Genomic DNA, 17,025 nt, shown 5'->3' with positions numbered 1-17,025 from the left:
TATTCATTCTCTCTCCTTGCCTGTTAAAATTTGCATTTGGAAAGTAGAAAGGCTCCTTTGATTAAGAGATGGCTGTGTCCCTGTCAATGCTCTTCTTTCCCTATCTTGCTCCACCTCTTTTTCAAACCACTTCAGTTCATTTCTTTTTTAGAGTATATTGGTTTAGGATGTCTTTCCCTGCCTGGTTAATGATTATTCAATAGAAGAACTAAAGCAGCAAAATGCAGAAAGCCTTCAAAGTACAGCAATCATCTTCCTAATTCCTCCTTTCTGACCAGTTGCAAGCATGAAGGAAGCCTTCCTTAAAGCCTTACCTTGCTAAGCTTTCCTGAAAATCCGGGTAGGGTCTTGTCAGGAGTGTCTGGATATTCCATTCTCTGCTTTGGGAGCTCATTGTTGCTGCAAACATTGGGCACACGGAATTTTGAAGCATTTAGCAAACCCAGCTGTTCACCTTCCTCTCTTCAGCTTTGCTCTAAATATTCCCTATCGTCCCCCAAACTGGGAGTGCACCCTTTAGGAAAGGACACTAGTGGGCATTGAAGGGTTGAGGGTTTTTTCACTTATGTAAATGTAATAGTAATCTCTTCCCCACTATCCTTCCTCTTTGCATAATCTTCACTGCAAGTTGGCTTTGTTGTTCTTTTCAAGTGAAGCTCAGAGTAGAAGAGAGACATTGCTTATAAATAATCAGCTGCACAATAGCACAGTAAGAAGCAAAGGAATTCCATGCAGAGACTTTCAGAGAGTTCTCTTCATCGGTTTCAGTCCATGCAAAGTCAGCTGACTCTGAGGTGAAACTGCAGTTCTGGAGCTGACAAGCAGTTCATGGGGAGAATGTGAAACTCTCCTAGATACCTGTGTAAATGTCAGCAGGTTTTAACACTGTTTAAAGCTGTGTGTATTTACTTGGGGCCGAGTCCAGTGAGTGAATCCCTCTCCAGAGTGTACGGGGGAGAATTCAATCTACTGATGCAGAAACTCTTCCCTGCCAGTAAGCTCTCTGCTTCCTCACAATTTACTGCTGATGGTGTTTGCTACCCCTCACTAAATACAAATCAGCAGTTTAGTCTTGTTTCATACCCAAACTATTGTTTATATTCACTAACATTCTGTCCCATTTGATATTCGATTTTTTCCTCTCAGATTCCAAGCATCTTGCATTGATCTCTACGTTCTGAGAATGTGTAAGACGTTTAGGAGCTGATTAAGGCAAAACCAGTTTGTAATTGTATCATTAACTGGAAATTGCCTCCCCTCTTTCCTTTTTGTTGGTTGAAGGATTTTGATTTGAACACGCTTAAATGTTAATTATGAACCAAATGCTTCAAGAAACAAAAAGAGGAGAAGGAATTTTGCAGCCCTTGCATACAAAATGTGCCATTTGCAAAATCTCATTAGGTATTCCCTATATATAATTTTCTTGGCAATTCATCATCGTGTTGGGCTTCAAAAAGTGCCACTGTGACTACACAGCATCACTGCACGTGCAGCGTGGTGGAGGCTGCAGCAGCAGTGCATAGCCCCCACTGTTTGAAGAGCATTTGAGAACCAGTGGGAAACATTCAACTCACTGAAATTGTAGCTTTCCACTCAGCTTTCATAAAGGCTGTAATGGAAAAATAGCTAAAATTGCCTCTGCCTTCAATTTTAGTTTCTCAAACCTTCTTCTGGTTTCCTCTACTTGATTTATTTCAGGCTGGTCTATCTATATAGTCTCCTTTCTATCTTTATCCCTTTCTACACAGATAGTACATGGAATAAACAGGATTGGAGGGACCTTAAAGACAACCTGTGGATTGCTTAACTCAGTCACATCACGTGTTGTCATAATGATTCTGTCTCCAAACATGCTGTTTACCCTGACAGGCAGGTCCTGGTGAACACGCTCGAAATGCTGGATTGCTTTCTGGTTCCTCTGCTGCAAGGGTGAGTGGTGAACTGAAACAATTCCTGGCCCTTCAGTGGATTGCAGCTGGCACAGGAGGTGTCAGGAGGTCAAATGCAGAAACTGTCACTGATGGGAGGCCTGGAAATTGAGGACAGGCTCAAACATGCTGTAATTAAACCTGAATTTGGTTTGTGGTGCTTTCTTTTGGTAATGATCCAAGTGACTGTCACAGGTGACTGTGTTTGGACTGGCACATAGAATCCTGGAATCACAGATGGGTTTGGATTGGAAGGGACTTTAATTCAAGCCCCTGTCACGGGCAGGGACACCTTCCACTGCCCCAGGGTGCTCCAAGCCCACCCAGCCTGGCCTGGTGCAGTTCCAGGGATGGGCAGTCACAGCTTCTCGGGGCAGCCTGTGCCATGGCCTCACAGGGAAGAATTTCAAATCTCATCTAACCCTTCCCTCTGGCAGTGGAAGCCATTCCCCCTTGTCCTGGAACTCCATCCCTTGTCCCAAGTTCTTCTCCAGCTCTCCTGGAGCCCCTTTAGGCTCTGGGAGGGACTATAAGGTCATCCCAGAGCCTTTTCTTTCCAGGCTGAGCACCCCCAGCTCCCCTAGCCTAGCTCCACAGGAGGAATTTGAGTGTCACAGCTCCGCTGCAGGTGCCATCCCCAGGAATGAGATGTCAGCCATTACCTAAGGTGCTCTTTAATGAGCCCCTTCTTTTGGGGCCCTCCCTCTCTTCCTTCTGTTGCTTGGATTCAAGTGCCTTGTGTGTTAGACCTGTGACTACTAATCTTTTTAAGACCTTTTCTTCTATCCTGAATTGTCTTAAGGGAATAGCTGAAGCTCTGTTGTGTCATAGGCACCAAAAGACTTTTCTACCTCTCTCAGCAACCCGGAGCTTTCCCAAGTGTTATAGTTGCTCATTGCCTCCTCTGACCTGGGAGCAGCTCCTGCTGGTTTCCAGTGCTAGCTGAAAATGTCTGTAGGGATGCAGGAGAGCAAACTCCCTTCACACCTCTTTGCTTAGCAGGGCTGCAGTGATGGTGGAAATGGGTCTTTTCCTTAGGCTGGAGGAATTTCCTGTCTTAGCAAGTGGGCAGAGTTCAGGGGGAGCTGCCTGGTGCCAGCTGCATTTCAGAGTCAAGATGAATTATACACTAGACTGAGGTTCTGCTGAGGAATGGCACTTGTTTTTTCTTATGCTGAACGTGGCAATTGAAGTTGGAAATATTAGCCAATATTTTGGCATGCTGCCAGGAATTACCTTTTCAAGAAGACTTCACAATCCTCAAAGCTCTTGTTCTGATCTTTATCATTGTTTATTTCAGTGTTTCATTGCTGTTGTGTCCTCCAGTATGTAAATACTGAAACCTTCTGAAGTTATCATTGTTCAAAGTAAAACTCCTTCATTAAAGCAGTTTTGATCTGAAATTATTCTTCTAATGCTATTCCACATCACCCTGCTAGTTTTATTGGCAACATTACCCCTAAAACATGTGGTCTGCATTAGCAAGAATCTTAATACCACTTTCAATTAAGCTTTAATTTTACATGCCATTCATGTTGAGTGTTGTTCAGGAAGCATTTGTTTTCTTCCAGAGCTAAATGATGGATGACACTTTGCTACAGCCAAGGAGAGCTTTGGGGTGCCCTTAGCTCCTGCCAGGAGGAGGGGCCCAAAACAGAGCTGGAGGAACAGCAATTCTCACACATTCCTTTTATTTTAGGCTTTTAGTCTCTTTCAGGGGGCGTGACCATTGCCAGCAGTGATGCTCTCTGCATTTCCCTCTTTGAGGTTTGCAGCCTGACTAAAAGGCTCTGATAACACATGGAAAAAGAACGAGCAAAGAAACCCTCCACAGTTAAAAAGCAGGGCCTGAATGTCTCTAATGCCTTGATTCCTCTCTGGAAGAAGCTTTAGGTATTTGGTATGGGACATAAATAACCCCTGAGGACTGGCCATGGCCCGTGGAGGTTTCCAGTCTTTCTGTAAATTAGTGTCATTCTCAAATCAAAAGTGACAGGCCCATTGAACGAGAGCTCTTGGAGAGGGCAAACAAGAAGTGTCCTTGTTGGTGGCTACAGAGAGTAAAACACATTCAGACAGGTAGGGATTGCTTTGATAAAACAATTGTGTAGGCTTGAAATGGCAGTGAGGTTGCTGATCTGGACAGCTTTCCTGCCAGGTCCTCATGTGCCTCATGCATATTTAACAAGGAAGAGATGTAAGTGCAGAGATAAAATAATCCTCAACTTTCTGGAACTCTTTATTCCAAAAATGTTCTTTTTTTCTGTTGCTTCTGAAAGCATGGCATTGCCAAAGTTGCTTGCTAATGATGTCCCTTTCCTTTCTTTAGCTGTAACTGCAGGTGCTTTTCAGCCTCTCTCCCTGCATCTCTCTTGCCATGTGAAAGGTTTTCCTGAAACTCAACAATGAAACATAAATCAATTTGTTAATCTGATGAAATTTGCTGTTGAGTGTAATTATTTTGGAGACATGCAATTACATGCTCATTTTTCAAAACAGGCAAACTGGCATCTACTGTGGGATGGAAAGATTTAAAACAGAACAGTTAAATGGTCCTTTAAAACATGAAATAGCTGTTGTATTTTATCTGCTCCTGCCACCTTATTTTTGGCATCAATGGGTGATATTTTTCTCCTTTTAGAAGTTGTTCTCTTTTCAGTTACGTAATATTTTTGTTAGCACCTTCTTAAATCCTTTAAAAGGAGGATTTCTCTCACAGGCAGTTAAGCCTTGGCTGGATGTGGTGCCATTTCAGTCCTTTTTACAGGAGGTTGTAGCATCAGCAACTCTGAAAATCGTTCATGCTGAACTTTTCCCAGGTGCTGTGCTGAGGGGGAATTTTTCTCAGATTCATGGAATGGTTTGGGTTGGAAGGGAGATGAAGGAGCAGCTCATTCCAGCCCTGCCATGGCAGAGACAGTTCCCAATGTCCAGTCTGGCCTTGGGCACTGCCAGGGATCCAGGGGCAGCCACAGCAAATCTGGGAATCCCAGCCCAGGCAGGAATTCCAAGATCGCAGCCCCATCTCCCCTGTCCCACTGGGAGCCATTCCCTGTGTCCTGTCCCCAATTCCAGCTCTCCTGGAGCCCCTGCAGGGACTGGAAGGGGCAACCAATAAAATCTTCTACATCTGAAGCTTGGGATTTCTTGGGAAGAACTGTAGTGACTCACATAACTTTTGTGAGGTTTATTGTAATGTCTTTTTGAGTGCATGTTGCAAAACTTGAGCTGCAAAAATAAGAAAAGTTGTAGGATACCAGAGAAACACAGTCTAGAACTCAGATTTAATAATACCAGGAGCATCTCTTAGGTTGTGTTTTACTGAGATCTGACAGTGACATATGTATTGATTGCCTTAATTTTAAGGAAGCTAATTTTTTTTTTCTTTTCAAATGCGAGGCTGGAAAATATAATATATAAAAAAATCACAAAATTAATTTTCTATGGAAGCTAAGTCTGAATCAGGCATTAATTTCTTCTGGGTGAGGCCAGTGCTGGTTGTTTGATGTTGCTATATTTCTGTCATGAATAACTCTTGAAAGCACCATAACTCACCACAATGTAAATATAGACCCCCAAAATAAAATAGATTTCAGAAAATGAGTGCTGTGAACCATTGCTGGAGAGCCAAAAGAGCGAGGTACTTTTCTTTATACAAAAGCTTATTTAAAGAGTCAAAGAATAGTGAGCAGAGCTAATGAAGGAGAGAAAAGTGTATTGGCAGTAAAATAGAAGCAGCACCCACTGAAATGCAACAGTGGATCCAGCCTGGCTAAACCACAAGGGAAAGTATATCCAGAGCTAAGAGAGGCTGACACACCCACGGCCTGTGACTGGCTCACAAAGACCAGGGCAGAGACACCAGCACTCCCCTGACAGCTCTCAGCTGACTCTGCAGGGCTGCTTTTGTGGAAAAAACAACATCCCTGGAATGTCCTGAAAAATTCCTTTTCTCTCACTTATTTTCCTGACTTTGTATTACTGAGATTTTGACTTTTTTTTACTGTATTGGCAAATGTTGACAAGGGAGAGCTGGGGTCAGGCCAGGGTAGTCCTGTTACAGTCTTGCATGGGAATACATTTCTGGGATGATTGGGGAGTTCATAGGGTTTTTTTTCTTAAATTGGTTCTCTCCTAAATTGTTTTTTTGAGTTGTCATGTATAGTTACTTCTTTAACCAGTCTGTTTTGTATGCAAGATTAGCACCATCCACGTTCCCACACCTGGACCCAAAGTATCAATGAATTGCATTAATATTTTGACTGAGGATTGAAGTAAATTCCATCAATTAATTTGTCAGTTCAGTATTTTACTGGGAACTTCTTCCTGACAAAAGGGTGAATTGCATGTTGTAGAAATCCTTTGGTGAGAGGCAGTGACCACCTGGCCTTTTTAATGCAAGTATGAGAGCTTATAGAGAGCTTGTGTGTTCTGCCCTACCCAGCACAACTAATGTTTTCATGTTAACATTACTTGAACACCAAATCATAGCTAAGGCTCTCAGCAGAAAAACCTGTGAATAAAACAGCCCAGCTCTATGATTCTTTAAAACTGATCCTGATGCTATGTGTTTTGCTTAAAGTAAATTTGAGGAGTTTTAATTACTGCCACTTCCGGCCATGATGTGACACCAGGTTTGAGACGACTTATGGCTTCATTGTTTTGTAATACTATGACAATGTTGTCATTCAAAGGTATTTTAAAGTGGTTATTTATATAAATACATATTTAGTTTGGGACTAAAACTAGATAATCTTTAAGGTCCCTTCCAACTCAAACCATTCTATGATTCTATATGTAATATGTATAAATATATATACTCTTTACTGCTTTATTTTATTAAATATGAGATTTCTGCAACTGGCATATTACAGGATGTCTTCCTGCAGGTTGATAAACATGTTAAATTTCTCATCCAGTATGATGTTGGAACTCACAGCCTCCTTGTTTTCCCCATTAATACCACTGCTACTCTGAACTCTGTCTTGCATTTTTCCCCTCTTTTGTCTGGTCAGAAATGATGCAACACAGAAGGTTTTACCTGTTTCTATCTGTCAGCTATATTGAAACCTAAAAAAAAAAATTTGCAAATATTGCTTTGGCTATTTTATACTTTTTATTGTTGATACCCTCTTGTGTACTTACATCACCTGTTCTTTAGGAAAGCAACTTTTATTCCTTTTAAGCTCAGTAGACCATAAAGCTCATTTTTACTGGACTTAGAGGGTCTGAGTGAGAGTTTGAGCTGCTCTGTGCTAAAGTTTTAATTTTTTCCAAGCTGAAACTCTCCAGCGATGGTTGGCATGTTGCTGAATGTAACCGAGCCTGCAAGCAGATGGAGTGAGAGCTGTGCTGGGCACGAAGCCAGGGAGGGGGATCCACCCTTCCCAAATGCCATGGGATCCTTCCCAAATGCCATGGGATCCTTCCCAAATGCAGCAGGATCCTCCTTCCCAAATGCAGCAGGATCCACCCTTCCCAAATGCAATGGAGCCCTTCCCAAATGCAGTGGGATCTCTCCCAAATGCAGTGGGAACCCTCCCAAATGCATCCACACTGCAGTGGTTGGGACTGGAGGGAGGTGCTTGAGGACTGGGAACTCAGGGGATTGGGGTGTTTTCCTGCTGGTGACTTGTTTTCTGTCTCAAGGTTTAGGATCTTTATTTTTAACCACTTTTTCCAAGCACCTCAGAGCTTCCTTGTCTCCAGAATAATTGTTGCAATTGCAGGATCACAGAATTATTTATGGTGGAAAACCCTCTTAGACCACCGTGCCCAGCAGTTCCCCAGCGCTGCCCAGCCCACAGGGACCCGTGTCCCCAAGTGCCACAAGTGCATGGCTGTCACATCCCTCCAGGGAGAGCTGCTTCTTCTCCACCCTGGGCAGCTGTGCCAGGGCAGGACAGCGCCTTCCAGGAAGGAATTCCCCAAAATCCACCCTGAGGTTCCCCTGGCCCAGCCTGAGGCCGTTCCCTCTCCTCCTGTCCCTGTACCCAGATCCCAAATCCCCCCGGTGTCCCCTCCTGGCAGGGAGTTGTGCAGAGCCACAAGGTCCCTGAGCCTCCTTTGCTCCAGCTGAGCCTTCCCAGCTCCTCAGGAATTCTCCATTCCCTTCCCATTTCCCTCAGGAATTCTCCAGCCCCTTCCCATTTCCCTCAGGAATTCCCCATTCCCTTCCTAGCTCCCTCAGGAATTCTCCAGCCCCTTCCCATCTCCCTCAGGAATTCTCCAGTCCCTTCCCAGCTCCCTCAGGAATTCTCCAGCCCCTTCCCATTTCCCTCAGGAATTCTCCAGCCTCTTCCCAGCTCCCTCAGGAATTCTCCAGCCCCTTCCCAGCTCCATTCCCTTCCCTGGACACGCTCCAGCCTCTTAATGTCTTTCTTCTTGTAAGTGGCCTGAAAGAAGAATTGAGAAGTTCAGAGAATTCAGGAGAACTCACTGAGGGTTGGGAAGAACTGAGTTTTTCTGGCCCTGCCTTGGCTTTTTTGGGGGGGGTGTGTTTCTGTCATGGGGAGATGTGTAGGGTCTGAGCTGAGTTTGCTGTTTCAATTATGAGACTTTCCAGAATTTCATTTCTTAATGCACTTTACATTTAGATGAGCATCACAATTCAACCCCTGGCTGTTTATTGAACAAATACTTCTCATTTGTCAGATTTGTGTGATAATATCTGGGATGCAGTGAAATTTGGGACCACATCTTAAGCACTGTTTTTAATTTAGAGCCAGTCATGCCGGTGTTCACTCTGTACACCATGAGAGAGTTCACATGGGAAGACAAAACACGTCTAAGTGGCATTTCTGAGCCTAGTGCTGACTGCAGCCAATTAGCTGAGAAGGGACAATTTGTGACTACTGCAGGAAGGCAGCACAGTATTGGAATATAAATTGGTTTTCATCTCAGAATAAGTTCAGAAGCGAAGCGGGTTTTATATTTGCACAGTAGCAAGTATTTGTGCCATAAAGCTCAATGGCTCAGTTAATATTGCAGCAGGTGAGGAGTCAGTCATTAATCTCTTTCATCCTTCACACAGGAGCTGAGTGACTCGGAGTAGTAGGTGTGAAAATCAAATTTGAGTGAGGGTTTTATTTTTGCTTGTTGTAGAATGCAAATGTGAGCATGGGAACCTCTTCAGGTGCACCAAGTTCTCTCTGATTTGGAGAAAGATGGATTTGAAGGGTGAACTGTTCAGTGGATGAGGAGGTGGTCCAGAGGAGGTGCTGTGAGTGCTGGAGCTCTCTGCTCTGGGGACTGAATGAGAGCTGGGGGTGTTGAGCCTGGAGAAGGGAAGGCTCCAGAGAGAGTCAGAGCCCCTTGCAGTGCTGCTTCTGCTGTCCACACCTGCAGCATCAGGTGCATTACTCTGGGATCTCCCACGTCCAAATCATGCTCCAACGTGTTGTGTGTCAGTTTTTCAAGTTACAATTAACTGCTGTTAAGATCCTTTGTTCTCTGAAACCTAAGGTTTAACCTTCTCTCTAGAGAATCTGTCCCTGTGGGTCAGGTTACATTTTCTACCTAACCTCCAAATTTGGGTGCAGTTTTGCTGTTCATTAAAACAGAGGTCTGTGGTGCCTTGAAGTAGAATGTCCTTCTGCCTCTATGGAGTGATTGGGGTATGGATTCACCAAAAGCTGTTGGATGGGGCAGCCTGCTCCAGTGGAAGGTGTCCCTGCCTGGGCAGGAGGTGCAGTGAAATGGGCTTTAAGGGCCTTTCCAACCCAGCCCATGCTGTGATTCTGGAGCAGCAGCTGGAGGCCAGGTGAGGTGTCCCAGGGCAGCTGCAATAGCTTGTACCCCTCTTTAGGCAGCAACTGGAGCTTCTACTTCATCTGTGAAACCAAGGGCAAGGATGCACCATGGAAATGTAAACTGTATAAATCTACGGGTCTACAAATAGATGTCTTTGTGTGCCTCAGTGTTAATGGTTCTGTTATGGAACTGGTCAGGTAATAATTTTGGTTATTTATTATTATGCACCTGCATTGGTCAGTTGAATCACAGATGAGGTTTCCATGGAGTATAAAGGGCTGGTGGGAATGCCCCTGTGAGCCTGGATTTGGATGTCATAGTCTGTGTCTGAATCCCACAAATTATCAGCAGAGGTGAACAAATGTTTCTTTCCAGAGGATGTTCCTTGCAACTGACATTGCTGAGCTCATTTAAGAGCCACCTCCTGAAAAAGGCTCGTCTCAGGTTGCTGTTGTGTTTGCTCATCCCTCAGTGAGCAGGGTCAGCTCCACAATCCCAGTTTCTGAAGGGTGTTTTTGAAAGGCTTTTTGCCCTTCATTCCTGTGGTTATCTCTCTCTGCTGCCTTAACGACTTCTATGGCTCATTAAAGATGCTCACAGAACACAGGAAGCAGCAGCAGCAGCACATGGCAGAGCTGAGACCATGTTCAGGAGTGCAGCTGGATTTCTGTGCTGGACATTCCTCTGAGAGCTCCTGCCAGGGCTCCTGGAGCTGGTCACTGCTGCCTGGCGTGGCCAGCATGGACTGTGGCCATGGGTTTCACTGGAGCACGGTGTCTGTGCCTGAAGGAAGCTGCAGCAGGCAGTGAAATACTCCTGAGCAGAAGAGAAGTTTCCCCCCCAGCATTATTCTAGAGGGCAAAATGAATGTTTTGATGACTTTGGCATCACTCAAGAATACTTAAAGCCCCTTTGTTTTACAGCAGGTGCTTTGACAAAGGCACAGGCACTCAGCATTCAGGCCATGGCATCCTGTACGTGTTGTCTGTATTCACCAAGGTCAGATTGAATCCTTGCTCTATCCATAGGAAAAAAAAAGAGACAAGACAGTGGAATTTTGGTGAAGAAATGTGCATAAATGTCACCTGCAGCTTATTTGGCTTGTGGCTTTTTCTCACTGGAAGTTTGTGGAACTCCCAGTTTTCCACTTTTCCCTGCTGCTTTTTGTTCATTAACTTTGGTGCTGGGGCTAGATTGAAATAAAAAGCAAAAATGAGCCCAAAAGCCACTAAATTTCTGTGTGTTCCTCTAGACTTTCAAAACGTTTGTGCTGTAGCATTCTCCCACCTGCCAGGTGAGGTTAATGGATGCAGCAGTTGGACCTTTTGATTCCTTCAGAATTCACAGCAAGCCCCAAGCTCTGGCAGCCAGCGTCACATTGTGCCGTCTCTGCTGGGCCCCTCTAGTTTCAGAAGTTAATTACACTTCTGTTTTTCTTTCTTACACAGTTCCATTCCAGGAGCATGTCCTGTGCAAAATACCATTTTTAGTTTCTCCTTTTCTCATCCCTGATATGAAATAGGGATGAAAAGGAAGGCACTACTGGTAGGAATTTAGTCACTTTATTTTTGTGAAGAAAAACATATAATGTGTCAATAATCCTGAGTTGTTACCAAGGTAAAAAAAACTGTGGAAACACTGTTTTCTGTGGCTGTTCATGGTTTCTCAAGTGTTTGGAATCCAAAATGTGCCAGATTATAATATGAAATTGCCATGCTTGAAATATTCTTTGGTACATTCACAGAATAGTTCACAGGATAGTTCACATTCACAGGATAGTTTGGGTGGGAAATTACCTTAAAGCCCATCCATGGGCAGGGACACTCCCACTGTCCCATTGCTCCAGCCCCAGTGTCCAGCCTGGCCTTGGGATCCAGGGGCAGCCACAGCTGCTCTGGGCACCCTGTGCCAGCCCTGCCAGGAACAATTCCTGCCCAAATCCCACCCAGCCCTGCCCTCTGGCAGTGGGAGCCATTCCCAGTGTCCTGTCCCCTCCATTCCCAGTGTCCTGTCCCCTCCATTCCCAGTGTCATGTCCCCTCCATTCCCTGTGTCCTGTCCCCCTCCATTCCCTGTGTCCTGTCCCTCCATTCCCAGTGTCCTGTCCCCCCATTCCCAGTGTCCTGTCCCCTTCATTCCCAGTGTCCTGTCCCCCTCCATTCCCTGTGTCCTGTCCCCTCCATTCCCAGTGTCCTGTCCCCCTCCATTCCCTGTGTCGTGTCCCCTCCATTCCCAATGTCCTGTCCCCCCATTCCCAGTGTCCTGTCCCCTCCATTCCCTGTGTCCTGTCCCTCCATTCCCTGTGTCCTGTCCCTCCATCCCTTGTCCCCAGCCCCTCTCCAGCTCTCCTGGAGCCCCTCCAGGCCCTGCAAGGTCTCCCCAGAGCCTTCTGCAGCAGCCCCAACTCTCATGTTATCAGTTCTTTAGCTAATTTTAGATTAGGGTTGCTAATATTCTGTATAATATTGGCAGTTATTAGCATTTGGAGAAGTTGTTGTCCTAATCCCATTGTGGTGAATAGTTTGGCTTCCTGTAAAATACCAGGAATTTCCAGCACAAGAGTCATGCTGTGATGAACTAGCTGTACATCTGTTTATTACGGTTAAATGGGAGGAGCTACTCAAATTTGGTTCTTGCTGGATTTAAGAAAAATTTGCTACATAATTTCTTACTTGGTTATAGACTGATTTTTCTTAGTGGTATGTGAAACTCAATTTGTTTTTGAAGAGTTCAGAACACTTACAAATCACAAGAATAGAGGTTTAAATAATTTTAGGTGTTGTTGCATATACAAGTTTAAGGTGAAGGTAGGTCTTAGTTGGCCTAATTTAGTACAAAATTATCATCTCAGAATTACTCTCAATTTTCTTTTCTCTTGGAGAACAAACTCTAGTGCTTATGCAAAGCAAGTCCTGGTATGTAATTGTTCTAATTGGTTTTTCAAAATTTCTATCAGTCACAAGCTGTAGTTTAATTCCAGCAATATTTTGAGTTTGGAATACCAACTGTTACTGAAATGTCAGGTGGGTTCAAATATATTTTTCCTTTGCTTCTATTATTTTGTGGCCAAGTCATTTGCCATTAACTCCTTTGAAATTTGTGTGTACTGATTTAAAAACCAGTGCAGTTTTTAGATGTTGGCTAGTTAGAGGAAGCCAAATTTTCTTCTTGGCTTCATATTTTATGCTAATCAAATGATAAAAAATGTAAAGCTTTTCATTATAAATATTTGCTAGTCCATGCAGCCAGCTACTTCTGGTTCTCTGGGAAGCAAGTGGATTATTTGGGTACCTCAAATGATGTGGCAGTAGAAAAAGCAGGAGAGGAGGCTGTGCTCTCCCAGGTAGCTTTGCAGATAAGATAAACACAGTAATATTTGTAAGATTCTTTGGAATGAACGTGATCAAGTATGTGATGGCAGCTGCCTGGGGTACTGGTTATTCCTGAGCACAGGGCACAAACCACCCTGGAGTGCTGAGCGTGGCTGGGCAGGGCCAGGAGCTGCTCAGGCAGGAGGGGCTGGGCCCTGAGGCGGCTCAGCTGAGCCCAGCTAAAGGTTTCAGCTGCTGTTAGGGAAAGTTTCTTCCCACAGAGACACGGGTGTCCAGCCCTGGCTGCCAGTGCAGCCCTCCTCCTGCAGGGACCTCCAAGCTTGGATGGGCTCAGAGCCCAGCCCTAAACACTTCTGGGACTCTTTGGGGTGAAGCCCCCAGCCCAGCCCTAAACACTTCTGGGATTCTTTGGGGAGGAGTCCCCAGCCCAGCCCTAAACACTTCTGGGACTCTTTGGGGTGAAGCCCCCAGCCCAGCCCTAAACACTTCTGGGACTCTTTGGGGTGAAGTCCCCAGCCCAGCCCTAAACACTTCTGGGAGTCTTTGGGGAGGAGTCCCCAGTGCAGCCCTAAACACTTCAGGAATTCTTTGGGGTGGAGTCCCCAGCCCAGCCCTAAACACTTCTGGGACTCTTTGGGGTGAAAGTGGGGCTTGCTGGTGCTCTGACCCTGTACCTGGGAGAGGCTTTCCAGCTGCCAGCTCCAGCCCCATGGAGCCTTCCTGCAGTTAAAGTGCTTCAGTCTTTGGTACAGAACTCGTTTCTGAGAATGGATAAATGAATCTTCTGCCGTCAGTTAAACTTAATTAAAAATCCAGACTGCTACGAAATTGGTGCCGTGTTTTTTGTGGATGCAGAATGAACAGCCTGCTTTCAACAGCTATTTCCCAAACTTCCGATGTAGCTGAATTAATTAAATCCTGAGAACAGATTATATTAGGGGAAATTAAGCTCTAAGTAAGCAAACCATTAACAATTATGAGACCAAATTGCCTGTGACACAGATTGGTCAGGTTTGATAGCACAAAGTATTTTCAGTTTTTGAGGAATAAATTGTAGGAACAACCTAGGTTTTTAAATCTATGTATGAGGCACAGGTCCTCAATTGGTCTTTATAGAAGAACTCCAACAGATAGAGAAAATAATCACCACTGGTAAAGCATTTGAAAGGCTTCTGTGTGAAATAAGCCTAAATTATTTTTGTTTGCTTGTTTTTGTATTTACCTGTTTTATCCTGCAGTTGTTGTCAAAAAATGAGAAGCTCTTCTCTGGTAACAGTCTCATTAATCTTTCATAGAATCTCTCTTATTTTAAAATTAACAGATTCTTGTTTCTTTTAGTAGGAGATGATGATCCTGATGGCCGTGCACGGGGGACTGGCCTGTTAATGATTCCTTTGTGCTTTTCATTTTCTGCTAAAGGATTGTTGATACATAACAAGGGTTTTATTTTGAAATGCATCCCTTATAGTCATTCCGCATAATGGTTATTCTCAGAAATAATAAGAAAACTTATTATTTTTACATTGAGTGTGTTACATGTTTGTATTTTGGGATGTGATATTTCACTAAAGATATCTTTGCCTTAAAGACATTCCAGAATATCCATTTATGCAAATACTCTACCACTTAAGTTACTAGGCACTGATTTTTTACACGAAGTGAAATCTTGCTCACTGTCTTTTAATAATCAGAAGACTATTGAGAAGCAATTCAGAAGTAAAAGTCAAAGAGAAACTCTGTGTTTCCTTGTGTTTTGTAGACAGGACTGTTGATGTTGCAGCATCTGGTGTGCAGGTTTGGAGTTAAGTTTCCAGCCACACAGTGGTTGTCCACTGCAAAGGAACTTTCAGCTTCAAAATATTTGAATTTATTTATAAGAAAACTATTTGGGGCAGCTTCTGTACCGAATTACAATGAATATTTAAAGCAAATATAATCATAGACAGTGTTCCAGAGCAACAGGAACCCAAGCAATGACTCACTTTGCACATATTCATGAATTTTGAGATGTGGCTATTGCTGGGAGGAGGGATTTATGTTTATGCTAATGTTGCCATAAGTGCTGTTTATTAAAGGAGAAAAACAACAAATGACACCAGAAATGGATTTAATGTTCATGAAAGGCTTTTGTCAGTGCAGATTTCACTTCAGTTCTGAATAAATCCTGTTACCTCATGAAAGAGTTAATAGTCTCTAGTGCTATGGGATTGATAGGCAGAGGAAATAGGAGGTACCTGGAAAAACTTCTGATTCCTAATATTGCACAAGCTGCTTTTCTCTTGGCTCGCCTCCCCCCCTGTTATTTTTACCAGGCTCCCTAATCTTCCCTTTGCCTCTGACCCTCCCAGTTTCCTGCTGGCCCTTCCCTCTGCTTTCTGTCCCAATTCTGTGGTTTCCCTGCTCTTGCTGCAGGCAGGGGCTGAGATGTTTGCACAGTGTCCACCATCCTCCTTGTTTCATGCCTCTTTGCAGCTCTTGGTGTAAGTTCCTTCTTCGAGGAGATTTTGTTGTCTGGAAATTGTTTGAAGTGTAAATACTGAATTTTGTGTTGCTGTGTAAACAACAATTAAAGATTTTCACTTTTAATTAAAGATTATTTGCAGCTCTGTGAAACCTCTGTTCTAAGTTTTTGTAGTGTTTTCTTCAATGTGCACTGAAGAGTATTCCTTGGAACATGGCTGAGAGACAGAGTTACTTTTTCAGCTTCATTTTTGGGATATTTGTTTTCAAAACAATGTGAAGTTATAATTTATTTTCTTTTTCCTCAGAGCATTTCCATTCAAAAACAATGTTCAAAAATATTAGTTGATCTGAGTAAAGATGCTTTTCATTGTCATTTTTCATCCTTTTTACATATCTTGAAATAGGAATTTTCAGTAAGTAACAGAAAGCATTTGCTTTTCTTTTGCAGATTGCATTCTCACAGCACAGCAACTTTATGGACCTGGTGCAGTTCTTTGTCACATTTTTCAGGTACTTTTCATTTAAGACTGCTAAATGTTACTTCTTTAGGTTTTGGGCTTCAGAGTTCGGGTTCTTCTTGGTCTGGTTTTTTAACTTAAACATCCTGCTTACAGCCTAGAAAATGGAAATCTTCAGTCTGTTTTAAATATATAATTAGGAATTATGTTAAGAAAATTAATTGTCTGCCCATGTTTGCCAATGCATCTTGCCAGTGCATGCAGGGAAAGGGAGGATGAGGCTGGGAGAGGCTTTGGAAAAGAAGTTCCTTTTGAGATAGTGTAGAAAACATTGACTTGCCACAGGTAATGTGACTTATGCAGGTTTTCACACCTCGTTAGACACCAGTCATAAACTCGGGCAGTTACTTTGCAAAGAGTTGAGTCTGCAGTAATTTCCAGCTCTTTAGGTATCACCTTTTGATTTTAAAGTGAACTCTGAAAGTATGTCAAGTTAAATACAAACATATGTTGCAGTACAACAGAAGCCAAATACTTCTGTTCTTCATACACAGCTTTAACATTTCTTAGTGTTGAGTGAACTGATGATTCCCTCAGAGTGGGAGCCCACAGAAGCCATTTCAACACTTGTCTCCTCTCCATCCTTCAGAAAATACAGCCCTACCAAAGAGGTGAAACAAACACTTCCAAAGCACAGCAGGCCTCTCAAAGCTTCCAAATCCCATGTACTGGCCTCTGTTTCAGGGACTGTTAGTACTCCAGAAGTGTAAGCCAGTACCTGCTCAGTGAGGAGTCCTACAGGGGGATGTACATGGAGTAAACCCTGCTCCATGCTTACAGCATGTTCTAAAGCAGGTAATACTGCCTGCTGTGAAATCTGCAGTGGGAGTAATATCTTGCTTTAGATTTCATGCTAAATTTAATTAAAGCAAGAAGCTCCAGACAGATCCTTCAGATAAGTGGTTTATATCAATTTTTTTTTTCATGTGGAGGTTTTAGAGAGTAGAATCTGCTTTAGTGCAGTCCTGGGAGACAGAAGTTTGAGCCACCAACTTCCTGCCATTGGAGCCCAGTAGGTGGTTACTCCTGGCTC

The 17,025-nt window shown here is 43.6% G+C and overlaps 1 protein-coding gene across 1 annotated transcript in view; it reads left to right on the top strand.

Annotated features, from left to right (window-relative positions):
• Positions 1 to 17,025, top strand: part of ATRN (attractin) — a 140,874-nt gene that overhangs the window by 84,828 nt on the left and 39,021 nt on the right. Inside the window, exon 25 of the mRNA XM_056489025.1 lies at positions 15,923 to 15,984. Within this exon, the coding sequence (XP_056345000.1) occupies positions 15,923 to 15,984 (62 nt within the window). The remainder of the gene's footprint in view (positions 1 to 15,922; positions 15,985 to 17,025) is intronic.

This window comes from Oenanthe melanoleuca, chromosome 4 (genome assembly GCF_029582105.1).
Source record: "Oenanthe melanoleuca isolate GR-GAL-2019-014 chromosome 4, OMel1.0, whole genome shotgun sequence".
In the NCBI taxonomy this organism is placed as follows: domain Eukaryota; kingdom Metazoa; phylum Chordata; class Aves; order Passeriformes; family Muscicapidae; genus Oenanthe; species Oenanthe melanoleuca.
The sequence above is the reverse complement of the archived record's forward strand: the minus strand, read 5'-3'. Positions and strand labels throughout refer to the sequence as shown.